The sequence below is a fragment of the Phasianus colchicus genome, chromosome 11, assembly GCF_987193195.1.
Source record: "Phasianus colchicus chromosome 11, bPhaCol1.hap1.1, whole genome shotgun sequence".
NCBI lineage: Eukaryota > Metazoa > Chordata > Aves > Galliformes > Phasianidae > Phasianus > Phasianus colchicus.
Genome location: NC_143446.1, coordinates 9,376,070 through 9,392,977, shown reverse-complemented (window position 1 = coordinate 9,392,977; position 16,908 = coordinate 9,376,070). Strand labels below are relative to the sequence as shown.

Genomic DNA, 16,908 nt, shown 5'->3' with positions numbered 1-16,908 from the left:
CTAGGTTGTCAAGTTGTGTCTATGGCAGAACTCTATTCAAAGTCCTCTAAGGAGTGAAGGAGAAGGGAAGTCCAAGGAAGAACTGAAAGAGCTTATAAGACCTTGGGAGCTGATGGTGGGGAAGGAAGTGGAGTTCCTTCTGTTGTTTTCAATTGGAAGAAGCATTCTGAGTTGTTTTTTTGGTACCCACTTCACCTGTTTGTTCTTCCTAACTACTGAAGTGCTTCAGTGGCCAGGTTTGCTCTAAGACATCTCAATCTTAGAATGAGTCCTAGTTATGCATGAAATAAACATAAGCACAAGATTGTTACTGCAAGCTAATACTATTTTCTGTGTCCGGTAAGCACAGAGCAGTTCATAAATAAAGCAGTCTTTAAAAACTGGCACATGCCTAGTAAGAGCAACGTGATAGTGGTCTTTTAATGTCTTACTAAATTTATAAAAGGCATAGGTAGCACTGCTTATAACCTAATGTGATTTGAGGTAAGATTTCAAAATGCACATTTATAAACATTGATTGCATTGCCTTTGATTAGAAAAGTATACAATGGTGCAGTCTCTCTAGATGGTGATTAATTGTAAAAATTTTTTGAGAGTTAACTCTAGCATTCCTTAGTCACATAATGCACAGTTAGAAAACAGCTTCAGCCTGTGCCAACACTGACTTTGGAAAGCTTTTGACTTTTCCAAATACTGTTTCAAGTTTTCAGTGATTAACAACCTTAAATATTCTCACAAATGTGGTCTAAATTTCAGCTGTGTCTTTTTCATCCAAAGCAGACTGACAGCCTTGTGAAACAGTCATAAAATGAGGGCAGTTATGGACCTGTTCTAGGAAGGTTAGTTTGCATAACACGACTGAAAGAAGATGAGAGACCTTCCATATTTACGACAAAGAAATATGAATAAAATCATTCTTGTTTGGGGCTGCCTCCATAGAAATTTTTAGGTTTCAAGAGTCTTTGGGAATGCTCTGTTTTGTAAGAGTGACCACCAACTGCTGAGGCAAAACTTTTGGGTTGCAGTTCTGAACTTCAGCATCTAACATTTAGTCCTATGTTCTGGATCTTGCCCAGAGCTTTTTCACAGTATTTATTTTTCAAACCTGGATGAGGTATTACCAAATTCTGATGGCAAAGGATTAGGTTAGGGTTTCCTGTGATGGGGTGAGCTCTTCACTTGTAGAGAACTCCCACAGATAAAATCAGACATTGCACTTCCTTGACATGTGTTCAGATGAAAAATTTGGGCCTTCTGCCAACCTCATCTTTGGGCTTGAATTCTGGGCTGATTCTATAACAGTCTTTGCTGAGCATTGTCCTTATGCCTCTGTTAATTTAAATTCTGTTCAGCAGAACCCTTAACTTCTGGAACACTGAGTTTTTCTGTGAACTAGATGTCCAAAAGCTTCACCTACTGTATATACCAGATATTTATTTTCTGACTGAGGCATCTATATTTAGAGATAGTTACGCTCTTTTGAGTTAAAGGCCGTTGCAATTATTTGAGAGCTGAGCATGTAGGAGGCAGACTGTGTTTCAGTTATTGAATCCCAAAGCTCCCTCAAACACCTACCTTCTACATGGAACACATCAGTGTTGCGTTTACCTTTGCCGTACCACTGCCATTCTCTTCACGGCTGGTTAGCAATTTTTAAAGCACTTTTATCTTCAAAAAATAGTATTCAGGGCGGACTGTGGGGAAAAAAAAACAAGCAAAGCAGAGAGAGACGTGACGATGTGTGTCACTCAGCTGATGATAGTACTTGTATGCTGCATGACAGGAAGCGAGACAAAGCTATGTGGCCGCGTGGGGAGGAGTTCCTGCCGAAAACTGAACGAGAAACATAGGGACTTCTTTGCAGCAGAGAGTTTTCACTGCCACACTGAAGATTAGGAAGCCTCCTAAAGCTGAGTACAATACAAAGTACCTCATGGTGTGGTGTTGTTTTTTTGTGCATTATCAGGTAAGTGTTCACTCAGGATCGCGCTACTTTTCATTGTTTGCTTGCATGGCATTGTAGTCAGTTGAAATTGCACAGATAATGCTTCCAAGTGTGGCAGGATTTAAAACTGTGTCAATGAAAAAAATAGTGCTTAGCAGGAATGTTTCCTTCTGTAAGAATGAGATTTCTAAAAAGTCTATATAAATATACTGTTATTCCCAGTGGGATAGATGATGGTTTGGTTTTCTCTCTGTGTTGGAATTTTATTGTTGTGGGACCTCAGGGGTTGATGTGGTTTTTTTTGTTTGGTTTGTTGGGTTGTGTTTTTTTTTTTTTTTTTTGGTTTTCATTAGTCCGTATTGCCATAAATATGCAAATTTGTCTCTGCTGGCGTAAAACCAATCATTTTTTTCTGATGCTAGAATTCAAATGGGAACATTTAAAACTATATGGATAAGTTTATGCATTGCCAAAGTGAAAGCTGTTAACAGATCTTGTGTAATAGCATATTTACTGTGCTGTGCTTGCATGTGTATGAAGTATTACCTGTCTATGCTTTTAGACTTTGCATCTTGGAAAGCAGCAAGACTGATAATAAATACAGGAAATGGTTGGCATTTAATTCTTCATTATTCTTAGTGACTTGTGTGGGATTTTAATTTCGGCCTATTGGTTACAAACAAGAGTAGTGCATCAGCATCATAACTAGACGTCGAACTTTGCAGCTCTAATCCTAGATCCATATCATCCTGCCACTGGCTGCAGAGCCTCTCAGTTGGGAAGCGACGTTGTTTCAAAACATTTGTGCATATGTTGAATAAAGTCCACTTTGAAGTTCTTAAAAATAAAGGTGATAAAAGTGAAGAGCTGGAATGTGAGGCAAGGCTCTGTTCAGTGGCCTGCATGCCCTTGTGTTTGCTGCAGAGGATGTGGCTTAAATATACTGAAGCTTAAAACTAAATTCTTGATTGGATATATTGTGTTTTATGTTCCCTTTAACAGAATTTTCAGTAGCAAGGGAGATGGTTTATGACAAATTGACTGCTCTGAACGTTTTTAAGATCGTATGTGGAATGCTTTTTGTGGCTCTGACTTAAACTGTGTTTATGAGAGGTATTTCAAAGTTGCAGCAGTCTCAGGAAGTTTATCAAGACAGTCTGAGAAATGGAGTTATTCAACTTGTGAAACTGGCTTTAATAAATTTATGCATTTGATTTCTCAGTGTTTATTAAATAGCTCAAGAGTGATGCTGCTGATTATTTACTGTAAAATTGATGTAGTCTTTTTGGATGTATTTAATATACATACTTGCTGTGGGTATGTATTTTGGTCATTGCTTACTCAAAAATGTATAGCAGAAGAAATCTAATGAATGTTATGGTTGTCGTGGAATGCTGGGGATGCGTTCTGTCAGTGATGTAAGATCACGTGGATTCTCTGGTGTATTATGGAGCTCATGTTGAAAGCTTTCAAGTTGGGTGCATAATTCTGACTCCTTTGCTATCTACATCTTCCACAATCATTGCAAACATCAGCCCTTTGTCAATTTTGATTGAAACTGGATAAGAAAATACTTTAAAAGAAAACCAATTCTAGAATTGGGAGTCGTGGGGATATCCACCAATTTTACACGAGCCTTGTTTCCTGAGAAATTGAGCTGAAGTATATTTGTGTTTGGGTTCAATATAAGTGAAAGACAGAAGTAGAAATTACAGCATGTGATTTCAGTGAAAGATTGATGTTTTTATCCATGCTGAAAAATCCATTTTTCGTGCAGCCATTTTTTCTGAGCTGTGATGCGGAGGAACAGCACTTGAGGCACTTGGATCCAGTGCCATAGAGGAACCTGTCTGTAGTTTGAATGGCAGAGCAGCATAATGATGCTGAATGCAAGAGGCTGAGGGAAGGCAGACCAACAAAGAGTGTAAGAGCAGTAAAGGATGACTGTAATTTATGCAAATGTAAGTCATTAGAAGTCACATGGAGACATAGCTTATGGAAATTTTCCTTCTGCTGTATGTGGTTCTGGTGCTGTGCACCAAAACAGCTAAGTGATTTCTTTTTTGCAATGAAAAGCTCCTTGAGACTCTTGAAGTTCTTAAAAGAGAAAAACTAAGAAAAAAAAAATCACTAGAACAAATCTGTTTTTCAAGTGAGAAAGTTTCTTTGTGATTTTCATTCCACGAACAAAAGCCACACACAGGTGATGCAGATTTGGAAGCAGAAGTAGTGCCTGACAGCTGTGTTCATGTTCAGCTGAAGCCAGAGAAGTTCAGTGCTGCCCAGACAGGGGAGGTCTCAGGCCTTCAGGAGCACAACGACGTAAGGGTAAAGTTAGACTCTAATTTTGTTTTACACTTGATTTTACAACTGGGTCTATAATAAACTCTCAATGTAAACTTAGAAGGTGAGGAAGCTCATCCTCATCAGGTCAGTGTGATGGAGATGCGGGCACTGACTGTTTGTGCACCGACTTCTTTTAACTTGGGGCACAATGTCTCTTAATTTTTGTTTCTACATAGGCGAATTTAGAATCCCTGGATATTGGTTGTAATTGTTAGTTAAAAGCGTAATGGATGTAGCAGTCTTCAAGTCTGTCTTGAAGTTCTGACTCAGTAAAGGTCATGTAGTTACGATTGCTGATGACTCATGTAGTGAGGAATTCTCTGGGAGAAAGAAGTAAAAATATATTTAATTTATTTATCTGAATTTGGTTCACTTTGTAGCACACTGAAGAAGTTTCAGCATGTTTAGCTCTCTGCTGGATTCCACTGTCTGATGCTCTCCCTTTTTCTGAAAAGGGGAAGGAAGAAGGTTTAAATTAAGATAGAATAACTATCAGTCCTCAAACAAAGCTCTGCTGATCCTTGTCCCTACAGCATCCCGTACATGCACACCCATTTCCTGTTGTTTGTCTTAAACACACTGAATGTAATTTTGATTTCATTGTTCACTTTGGTGTTCATTTCATATTACATGGACTGGAAAATCTCGATTCCATTGTGACAGCGTTGTAGAAATAAAACTTGAATTTTTGCTCAGAGAGAGATGAAAAGGAGCTGCTATTTTTGCCAGGCTAGCTTCCCAAGGTTCGGTGATTGTCTTAGGAATTTTCTGCTGTGCCTTAACAGATTTAGGGTCTGTCATTTTTGTTGTTTTTGCTTGGGACACCAAGAACTAACAAGTTGTGTTACTGCTTCTGATAGTCATACAGCTCACCAGCTGAGTGTGTGCAGGGTGGGACATGGCACCCACAAACCTGTGGGCAATGAGGTCATCTCCGTCAGTAGGAATTAAGCTTTTGCTTAGGTTTTTGTATCATGAAAAATAAATCTGCTAGGTCTTATATTCGAAACAGGGCAGTGGAAATATAATAGAACTTATTTTCCATATATAAAAATTTCAAGGAGTTTTTGGTTCTCTTTGAAGTTTAAGCAAGATCTTTTGGAAAGTTAAATATAAAACACCGATACTGGGATGTAGGGTAGATAGTGCTTCTCCTTAAAGTTTTGTGTTAGAAATCAGTACTCTGAAGTTACAGCCCAGGAAGACATGCGTGGTGTGTTGTTCAGCAGGAAGGAAGCAGTGGAGGACTTTCCATGCCTCCAGGCTGTTGGGGCTGTCAGCGTGTGGCCATGGAAGTCAGCTGGTGCTGTTGTGCAGGTGAGCAGTAGGCTGTGGTAAGGTAAAAGGAGCCAGTCTTGTAAGGTGATGAATTAATTTCTCTTGAAGCTTGAACTATGAATGAATGAATTAGCAGTGTTGTGAAATTCTAATGGGTTTGCTCTGAACAACATTTATCAGGAAGACTGTATTCAACAGGAAATCCATAGGAGTCTAGCTGCTTGTTGCACAGATGCTCGTGTGATTAATATGACATGGTCTGCCATTATACAGACTTGTTCTTGTTTCAAGAACCTGCACCATGTCATTTTCTTTTTAAAGCATCTGTGCCTTTATTTCATCTTAGAAACTTGAATGTCGGTACAATAGTAATGTGATAGCATGGAAAGCAATCCTTTGTGGGGGTTATTCTTGTTCCAGTATCGTGAGCATTCTGGCTTTAAGCTGGGTAAGGTGACACTGCTACTGCCTCTTGTAGTCAACTTCTAGAGTCTGCCATGTGAGATTATATCCCACCACCTGTGGCAGGAAGTGTTAAATTAGGCATTATTCAGCTAGCCTCAGGATAGAAGGTCACTAATATTTTGCCTTGTAATTTTATACCTAATGTAAGCTGGATTCAAGGCACACGTCGTTAACTGCAGTGAGTAAACGGTTGAAATGTTTAGTCAGAATCTCCTTTTGTGTTACAGTGACCAAAATGCTTATCTAAAATGTTTATTTGTTTATAAGCTTTGTCATTTGTCTTCTTCCTACTGCACGTATCTTTTTGGGCCACGCTGTCCTAAGAAAAATGTATAAGAACTGGTGACTGTCACGACCATGGATGATTGTAAGCAATATGAACAAGAACTTGGGATACTTTGTGTGCATGGTAATGAAAAAAAATTAGAAAATCAGTCCGTCTCTGCTGTGCTATTCATGGGCCAGCACAGGTGATGTACTGAGTGAAGATTCACGTTGTTGTTTTTGGCTTAACACAGCACTTTGTGATGATATAAACTGGCATGATAAATCTAACATCATGTGATATGATGTGATTAGAATTCATTTGCCCAAATGACAAATAAATATATCAGTGTGTGAAACAGGTGTTCAAGCCCATGGAGGGACCTGCTTACTTAAGTCCTGTCAGGAAGTTCTGCTTTTTCCTTAACATGGCACTTAGCTGATTTCTGTTTTGGGGCTATAAATTAATTTGTCTGTGACCCTCAGCTTTGGGGGGAAGCTTTACTCTAAATGTGTGCAGTACGTACAGCACTTATTCACAGAATCCTTCTGGACTCAGTGTAAGGCTATTTCTCTGTACTTATATACTTCTAGCATCTTTTGTGAAAGGAACGTACACCAAATTATTGAGATTAAGTGATATGACCTTAAACATATGATGGAGAGTAATATTTAAGGGCTTATTTTCTGTCACATGAGAGATAAAGAGGTCAGGTGCCTTGCATTGTGGCAACTGAGCCTGTAGTTGTAACTCCTTTGGGTAAAAGATGCTCACAGGGAGCAGGGATTAATTTAATGAGCAATATCGAGTGCAGACTTTGCTTTTAATCCACTTATTATGGGCTAAGAACTGTATCTGGTAGCTCAATTACTAGAATAAGTTTTGCCATGCTGGTTTTTTCCCTCATCTTATATGGTGATAACCCTTGAAATTCTTAGAAAATGAAAGCATTAACAGTGGTTGATGATATTTGTCAATTTCTGTACGAAATGACTTGGCTAACAGTGTCCTTGGGACAAACTTTCAGACAAGAAATTTTGCTTTTGTTTGTTTGGTTTGTTACTTTTCAGGAAGTAGAAGTGAGAAGTGCTAAAATACATCAGGGAAAGTGATCTTTCAGGATCAAGGCCAAGCAACCTTCACCGACCTGTCCTGGCTCACCCAGGGTCACTGTTTTCCTTACAGCTCTGCTTTCATCTCTCTGGGTCTGTACATCACAGCTGATACAAGTTTGTTTCTACTGAGCAAACTGACATTTAGTTATGTAACTTGTGGGCTGTAAGTCAGTATTCATGCATTAACTGTTTTATGCTGTGCTTTTCTTCAGCAGCCTTGCCTTGGAATTCTTATCCTCCATAGATGCTACTTTGTGAACTGTAGCTCCATGTTTTGAACCCATATGCTCTGTTTAAAAGCACTGGTCCAAAACTTAATACATGTTTGCTTCTGGGTAACTTCACTGCTACAGCCACGGGATGCTCTTTCCTCTGCGTTTCCTCTAATCTGCAATCTTCCTCTAATCTGCAATCTACCCGTGCCTTTCTCAGTTGGCATTGTTTTTCAGTAGGGCTCTGCTGCATTGGAGTTGCCACACACTTCCTTGAACAGGAGCTGTGTGGCTGCCAGTGTAAATCAGTTATTTAACAAAGTAACTGTGTACTTGTGTTCTTGTTCCCCTACATTAACAGTGAAATTACATTTATTCTGTTACAGGAGACAGCATATATAGGATTTTCTTTAGAAAAAGACAACAACTTCATGGTTTTTGTTGGCTGTACTGTGCTGGGAACACATACTGAAGCATCTCAGTGATGATGAACAGAATCTTCTGATGTCTTTTTGGTTGATAGCTTCTGATGCAGAACAAAATTCCTTTGATTTTTCTCTGGATGATAGATTGACCATCTTTTGTTGTATTGCATTGATTCTTCTGGATATAAGTAACCTCCAGTTTTTGCAGTGAGGCTTAATTACTTAATTTTACACCATTTTTATACTCCTGTGGCTAACAAATCCCAACCCAAGCTGTCATTACAGTTGTATCGTGTCCATCTGTGCATATCCACCCAAGAACTGTACCGTGAGAGAGATTTGATTATGCACAGTCTGAGGTCTGAGATTTACTTTTATAAAACACCTTTCACTGTGTAATGTGGTTGGGGAACTCGTAATCCAGTTTCTCTTTCTAAGTATAGTAATAAAAGCAGTGTCAAAACAGCTGGTCATTGATTTTAAAATCACCATTGCCTGGAGGAAGAAAAATGAAACAAGTTAAATTTCTTCAAAAAAGACAGCAAAATCATAATCAAATACAGTGCAAGTCAAAGGTCTGCTCTAAACTAGTAGGTAAATACAAAAGCTGTCAACGCCTCTACTTTTGTTTTTAAACATAGTGAAATAAAAACTTCTCTATTTCATAATAAATATTCTTGAACTTGCTGTAGCTTGAAGAGTCACAGGTATAGTGTGTGTACACGCAGTGCATCTGTATTTCCTATTTTATTACCTTTCTTGACTTTAAGATGTGTTTAATACTTCTGTGAGATTCAGAAAATAGAAATGGCCTCCTCCACCTGCACAATGTGAGGATCCTGACTTTTAGCTGAACTTTGGCTATCTCAAAATGTGGGAGTTCGGTGTGACATCTGTGTGGTGTTTTTTTTTTTTTTTTTTAAATGGTCTTCTTTTGACTTCTGTAGACTGGGAACTAAATCCCAGCTATTGTGAGTTCTTATCTCTATTTGACAGCGGAAGACAACACAGCTGGATAAATAAGGATCATGTATTCTGTGACTTCTCTTGTTTCCTAAATCTTCCTGGTCTGTAAGAAATGCAGAGCTCTGTTAAATGAAATTTCATACTTCTCATTTGAAGGGCATGAAGATCAGTCTTGTGATGAACCTGTGAAAGGGCATCAAGGAGGAGCTGTCATTTTTTTCAAAACAAAAGCTGCGCGTTGAGCAGAATCCAGTCGCTGACATGGATGTTGAAATCCTAGGACATGTTAATTTAATTCCTGCAGTATATTTCACCTTGCCTCGTCATTGTATAGCTTTGCTTGTCTGAGAGGAGTATTTTAGCACTGAATGTGAATTTTCAAAAATGTAAATACTGGATTTCAACAACAAAGTTTTTTCCTCCAGACAGTTTCATTGGCTGCAAAAATTGCCATATCCAGTGCTGAAGTACAATTTACAGCATGCAGCAATTACTCACAATTCTAGTTAGAAATAAAAGTGTATTAATTTAAAAAAAACTGTGATAAAAAGAGTGTTAAATAAAAGTGTGTAAATTTAAGTGACCCTAACTCGCCGTGGGCACAAAAAGAAAAGGTTTAATTTACTTATGCTGATAAGGTTTGAACTTGTGAAAATATAGCTTAAATTCACAGATGTGGTAATTGCAATGGCTAGTGAAGGTGGATGTGCTGTGTATACGTGTGTGGGATTTTATTATGTGTACCTATTTCGGGATCAGGCTGCTAGTGGTTGGTAATATTCATGAAAACTGAGCTTTTATTTTCATTTTGTTTTATAGAAGAAACGAAAACAGAGTACTCAAGATGAAGATACCATCAGTATCTGCAGCCTGGATACAAGCGTGAGTGATTTCTTGGTTTTCCTTTTGCCTCTCCTTATAAAATAAAATCTGGATGTTATTGGTGCTCTGAAACAAACCCGTTTGTCTTTTTAGCTGTATTGTTTTCATGCATAGCATGAATAATTTGTTCTGTTAATTTAAATTAAAAGGTGTTACTGCTTTTCATTTTTCCATAGGGGTACTTTTAAAGAGAAAGATGAGAAGTTAGAATGACAGTTTGTTATGAAGCAGTGAATCTCTTATTAGTAAATAATTATCAGGGTAAATGGGCATTGTGAATACAGCACTTAAATATAGACCTGTTATCCTATTATGTGGTATGTGAGAGAATTTATTTCATTTACATCAGTGATGGATACTGCTGGTGTTGTGAAGCTGTGCAGTGTGGTATTACTGCAGTAATGTGACCTAGGTGCATCATTTTTGAACTGGCCCACTGAAACACAGCTATGATTTTCTATCACACTTCAGATGTGAAGAAGCCAATAGCAAATATGTTTATAAATCACATGGTTTTAAGGTACATATTTAAAATTTATTTACTGTTTCTGAACTCTTAAGTATTTCTTAGTTGTTTCTGTATGTAGAAGTGAAACATTGACTGCTCTGAGTTCGTTAAAACTGGTGTTATTGCTTAAAAAAAAGAGGCAACATTTCACTGATCGAAGTCTGCGTACTTGAAAAATGTTCTATAGGGACTAAAACAGTTCTCTTAATTTTGATGGATGTTGAATCAAAGTCTGTGTGTGTGTGTAAAGTAGTGGAGTACACCTTGTTGTGTGCTGTTTCCCATGTAAAACTGTGACTTTTAGCACTAAGCATTTGGTAATGTAAATCCATGGAAGTAAAATGATTTTATCATTTCCTCTGGTGTTTTTATTATTGTTTTCAGTTTTTTTCCCCCACAGTCAGCTGTTGAAGCACTTTTTCGTTTCTGTAGAACTTTCATGCAGTACAGACAGAAAAAGTAAGTTAAAAAATAGAGAATAAAAGCTCTGGCAAATCTTAACCTATTAGCAGGTGTTGTACTGATTGCTGTGGTTTCTTCATCAAATCTGGTTTTTGTTTAGTATACATGTTTTTTGAAGAAGCAGTTAAATTTAAGGAATCATCTGCATGGATGTGTGCAGACATGCAAACTCTCACAGGCACCTCAAGTTGACTGGTAGAATCCTGGGCCATTTTGGAGATCACAGACTCATGACAGCCTGACCTGAGTGAGTGTGCTAGTTAATCCTGGTAGACTTTATGTTGGGCTAGCACTTCACTGCTGTGGTTATGTGGCTCCACGTATAGCTCTGCACTTTCACATGCAAGGTAACTTCTGCCCAAGGAAGCAGCAGCCAAAGAAGGAAAATATAATAATGAGAAAGATGTTACTGTTTGTAACGTTATCTGTATAAGAAACAATCAATATGCTTTGAACTTCTGGAGGGGAAAAAAAAGAAAAAGTGATTTTTTTTTTTTAATAAGTTCTTCAAGATATGATTCTTGTAAGGCTGTTCATGCTCTTCTGATTTGGGGCTTATTTACACTAAGCCTGAAAGGTTACTTCAGCTAGCACATAGCAGGCAGAATTCTGGTACAGGGTGTTCTGGGTGCAAAAAGGTGGCTGGGTTTCAAAAGTCAGATTGGAGAGATTAATGGAAAAAAAAAAATCTGTGAAGACAGACTGAGTAAAATTCCCCCATCTGAGAAATCGTTGGACTTGCATGCTTTCAGGGTTCTGGCAGAGCAAACTGCAGGGTATCGCTAGGTTTTTACTCTGATTTCCCTTGCTTCCCTGGAAATCTGCTTTGCACTACTGCTGGAGACAGGGTAAAGAGCTTCAGAGATCCAGCTTTAGCCAGCGTGGCCAATCTGAATTACTATTATTGGCCCAATCTGCTATTTTTTTCTTTCAAACAGCAGCAGTTTCAAAATGACACATTCAGGGCCTTATGGAGTGTAGCATAATGTACATACAGAAATGTTTAGGCTCCTTTGTCTGGCAACTCTTCTATATCTTTGAAAAGATGGGCCTAATAACTTGTGCATGTTCTCAATGAAAGCTTTTTTTTTTTTTCTAGAGCAGTGGCAAAAGTTACAAAAATGGAATGCACGTGTTCCCTATTAAGAATGTAAGATTCTAATGGGAGTCATTATGAAATTACTGAAGTTTTACTGAAACTAGATTTACTGAAGTAGTAAATCTCTCAGGCACAGCCTTAAAGTCTTTTTCTCTCATACAAACAAACAAACAAACCAAAACAACAAAGCAACCCGAAACAGAACAAATGAAATACATGTAATTAGGAAGTAAATGTAGCTGCTGTACAGCACACTTCCTAGTTTACAAGATTAGGTGAATGTTTCCCATTTGATCCCTCCAACTTATGGAGCTGCCAGTGTGAGGATGTGCTGTCAGCTGCATGGAGCAGTTACTGCTATGGGGTCTTCAGTGCATCACCTCAAGGATATGCCTTGTGATGTGGGTAATTGTGTTTGCTTGCTCGTTTGTTTCTTCTCCTATGCTTGCCTTTGGCAGTAGCTAACGTTAAGTTCTGGCAATCTTTAGCTCAGTCCAAGTGAGTAAATGTTCAGCACCTTTGTCAGGAGATAAGAAAAAGAATGGGTTTTAATCATTTAAAGGCTGGAGTTGCTTTGTGCCTTGGAAAGCAATATACTTATTCAGGTATCTGGATCTTCTGACAATTTACCTCATCATTTGTCTTCAATCCTTTTATAAAAATAGACATATATTTTAATGACTGACCATAGACAGACACACCTGCCTTTTCAAGTGGAATCAGTCATGACAGTTTTCTTTCACAGGAAATGCTGGTTGAAGCTTTGCTGACTCAGGACAAGGACTGGTAACCTAAGCATGTTAAACGATCTTTGTATTTGTTTAGTGACCTGAACTGGTATTGATGCTTCAGGAGTTGATAAGCTGGCTTATTAAACTGACTAGTTGGTCTTGGCTTGTGTTATGCCAGCTTAAAGAAGTGGATTTGTAAATCCCCTCAATGTCAAACAGTTAGTGATAACTTGTGACAGATGTGTCCAGCAGGCTGAGGGCTGATGAGTGTGTGAATATATGAACGTAAGGCAATTTGAAGTTTGCTTTTAAAGGAAAAGGTATGTATTCCTTTACATGGCTCTGTTCATGTAGTCTTCCATGGAAAGCCTTACTTTGCATTTGGTATGCAGATAACTTGTAGTGTTTCATGCTATGCTGTTAAAACGGTGTTATGTTCTAGAGTGATTTGCATATTATTATTTTTAATCTTAAGAACACCGTACTACAAGTCTACAATATCTGTACATCTCCATGTATGGATAGAACGTCTCCTTTTACTTAAATTTTCAGATTAAATTTACAGATTTTTCTGTTTGTGCTTTCACTTTTTTTGCTGCTGCCACTTTTGTTCTCTTCTGAAACCCAGAACTTGAAATGCAGCTCTTCAATCTGTGCGATCCTGTTTTGAGTCAGGTCTGTTGGAGGAGCTCAGGAATCGGGATCAGGTAGCCAGATTTTGCTACGTTTTGCATTTTTCTTGAAAACTGTGTGACTCTTCACTGTCTGCAGCTGAATGTTCTTTGAGAAAACTTTAGACTGTTAGATATAGTTGATATATTATGCTATAAAAACACTGATAGAACCTCTTATCTGAAGGTTTGTATAAAGCACTTAGCGGGATGTTTAAAAGCAATATATTTTTAATTGCTACTGTAAAGAGGGTAACTACAAAGTAGGCACAATCTTGTAATGATGAGAGATGATGTCATGTTTCTCATGAGTCTCAACTCTATAAAAACACAAGTAACTTGGAAGGTATCCAGAGCAATAAGCTCATAAAAACCTAATACAGCACTTGAATTTTCAAACTAAAATACTATGTATTTAACCAAAATCCTCTTCAAGAGAAGAAAAAGGGCAATGTTGTGAAGTTCTTCTCTTCTATCAGTTGGGTGCAGAATTTGTTGTAAGCTTATGGACATTGCTTCCGTTCTCTTGGAATATTAAGAAGAAATATACAACAGATGCATGATGAACTAAATAAGTAAAACATTTTTGTAAAGAAGGTAAAATTCTCAGAAGTGTTATTTATTTTGGATATGTATAAATTATTACTGAAAATCAAACTCTTCCAAATGATAACTTATTAGTGTTTTCTGAAGTGGAGAAATCTGAAGGCTCATCTGTCAACTTGCAAGTTAATAAAATATGCTCCAATGTAAACTATGAACAAAAACATACCCAGACCTAAGCAAGATGAATACACACTAGATCAGAGTTCATTAATTTTGATTGCTTTTAGTGCTGAGTGAACATTTGTTATGTATTTGAGAGTAATGTAACTGAAACATTCTTTGACCTAATTAAACTTAATTATAAACTCAATAATATTTGATTACTAAGGTATGGAGAGGTAGCTTTGAAAGCTTAGAAGGGATTACATCTGCATCATCTTATCAAAGTTGAGATAATTAAAGTATATATTGTATCTGGGTCTTTTTATTTCCATTAAACTCTGCTGTGTTGTGTGTTCATAGTATAAAAGGCATTCAGCTTGTCCAGTAAGATGTATACATTATGCTTGAATTATGCATGGCTTATTAATTTTGCTCTATTGCATAGGCGGTCAGTGCTCCATCTGGATTCTGACTTTATAATAAAGGGACTGTTCTTAATCCATTATTAATCCATCATATGATTGGTATAGGCTAGACACTGTCTGCTGCTGGTATTACTTGAAGTACTATAATGTCATTTTTTAAGGCTTTGTTTTGTTATTCTTTTTATTTCTCATTAAACGAGGCCTACGAGCGCTTTGTTTAAAAAAAAAAAAAAAGTATAAAATGCCAGTTATGCTGCATTCTTGTCCTCCAGTGTTGTAATGATCTCAGATTTCCTGTGTAGTGTTGCAATACAGTTACTCTTTATTGACGTGCACAGCCTTTCAGAATATGGCTAACCGTTTCCGTAAGTCTTGCAAGCCTTGCAGATAATTCTGGTGAAGATAACAAATGTGTGAAGAAGTCGGGCAGCTTCAATAGTGATCTGTCTACACAGTGTGCCAAACACTTTGCAAACATGGATCAAACTGTCTTCAGGCACACTTGTGTAACTGGCAAAGTAAGGAAATGATCTCTTGTACCAATTCACCTAGATTCTAGAAATTAATGCTGACCTATATTTATCTTAAATGAAATTAAGATACTTTAAGGTTTTCCTCAAACTGTAATGATTTCTTATTGCAGTTTACAAACATCTATTTGCCTACCTCTGTTTACATTTATGTACAAGACCTACATTGAACACAACAACTTACAGTGCAGAGACCCACTGGGGCAACTGTATCCACTGACCCTGGGGAAATTATTCTCCTTTTCTTTTAATGAAATAGATCAGGAAGTAAAAATGCTTTGGCTAATGAAAATATTTCACGAATTTAGTATGACTCTGCCCTACTTCAGTACAACTCTAATGCAAGAGTATTCAAGAATCCTGTTTATTTTAAAGGTTCCAAAAGTTATTTCTTTAGTGATGTGTGGTGTTAAACATACTGTGTCTCTCAAACAAGATGAGGCCTGTTTGCAGATGAAAAAGGAAGATCTGAGAAAGGATTATCTGCTCTGTAGGTGGGGTATATAATTGAGAGATGGCTGAAAAGTGGGGATCAGAGAGGCAGAAAGCAGTTTAGTGTGGTAGACTGCAGTCATCTTGTCCCTGGTAAAATAATAATTTTCAGAAAAATAAATGCCAGTGCTTTTTCATTAGTGTGCATGAATAAATGCTTGTTATATTGCATTCATTTATAACAAATAAGTTCAAAAATGATAATAAAAATGAAAAAAATATGATTAATCTGTAGAATTTAAACCCAAGATATTTCTGCATTGTCATAGCAAATATTGCTCCTTTTTTTGTTTTGTTTTGTTTTTGTTTAAAAAGCTGATATTGGAAAACTCTTTCAACTGCCAAACTCCACATGCAAAATCTTTGAAAGATTAGAAAGATCTGAAGTGGAACAAAAGGAAGCATGCCCACTTGCTCTTTGTGAACTTAAGTAAAAAGGCAGAGCTAAACTGAACAAGTTGTTGGAGCACGTAATAGTAGGGGAAAAATGGTAACAGAAATTTCAGAGCTAAGTTTGAGAGATGTGCATAAAGATGCTTTGAAATTCTTCATTATTCTGCGGTATTGGCATTCAAATTGGACATACAATGAAATCTTTGAGAGGAAAATAAAGTAAGATTTTGTGGGGAAATTGTTGATTTCTAGAAAGCAATTTTTCTTTTCATGTTATGTTTTTGTGATTAGGTGTGCTCAGTACTTGAATTCATGACCTAAAAATATATGCAACTGTGGAGTATAAGACAGGAATGGTGAAATCCTTTAAGTGAGAGAGGTATCCAAGAATACCCTTGAGATATTGCAAAGCTACTGCTTTTGCCATCTATTTCAATTGCTGATCAAAGCTTAAAATTGTCATCAAGTCTTGGGAGCTGCAGAGGAATTGTGGTATGAAATTGAAAAGACCTTATACCAGCTCTTAGTTTTAGTGTTATTTTGTTGAGATCAAATATGGTCTCACAAGTTTTTTCTTCTGTTGACTATAAAGAGAAAAGAGGAAAATGAAATAAGGTTTTACCCCCAAACCAGGAGCATTTCATCCAAAAGATCCATTCAATCTGTGTGCTTTACTCTGTGCAAAAAATTACTTCCTTGAAAAATGTGTGAGACTAAGCAGGACTTAATCTTCAGGAAGTACAAATAAATGATTAGTTTTACAAATCTGCAGATAACGCCTTATTTATATCTCTGATTCAGTTGGAAGTTGAAACATAGAAAATAATTAGTGTGGATTGCAATAGTAATATAGATCAGGTTCCATTCAGGCTGACTGCCCCATTCTTAACTCAGGATCCTAACTGGGAATTGCAGTTGGTCCTTGGCTCTGAGCTCATGTATCACACAGTGGCGAATGCTTAAAAGCCCTTTTGGCCATACCTACATAAG

At 37.3% G+C, this 16,908-nt stretch overlaps 1 protein-coding gene across 4 annotated transcripts in view; it reads left to right on the top strand.

The window, feature by feature from the left end:
- Positions 1-16,908, top strand: part of ARHGEF3 (Rho guanine nucleotide exchange factor 3) — a 114,733-nt gene that overhangs the window by 44,738 nt on the left and 53,087 nt on the right. For 2 of the 4 annotated variants that reach the window (XM_031608205.2, XM_090148207.1), the window contains one exon: positions 9,837-9,899. In XM_031608205.2, coding sequence (XP_031464065.2) covers positions 9,837-9,899 — 63 coding nt within the window. Of the gene's footprint in view, positions 1-1,691; positions 1,967-5,427; positions 5,609-9,836; positions 9,900-16,908 lie in introns of those variants that run through there. The other 2 variants (XM_031608220.2, XM_090148206.1) reach the window with 2 other exon arrangements.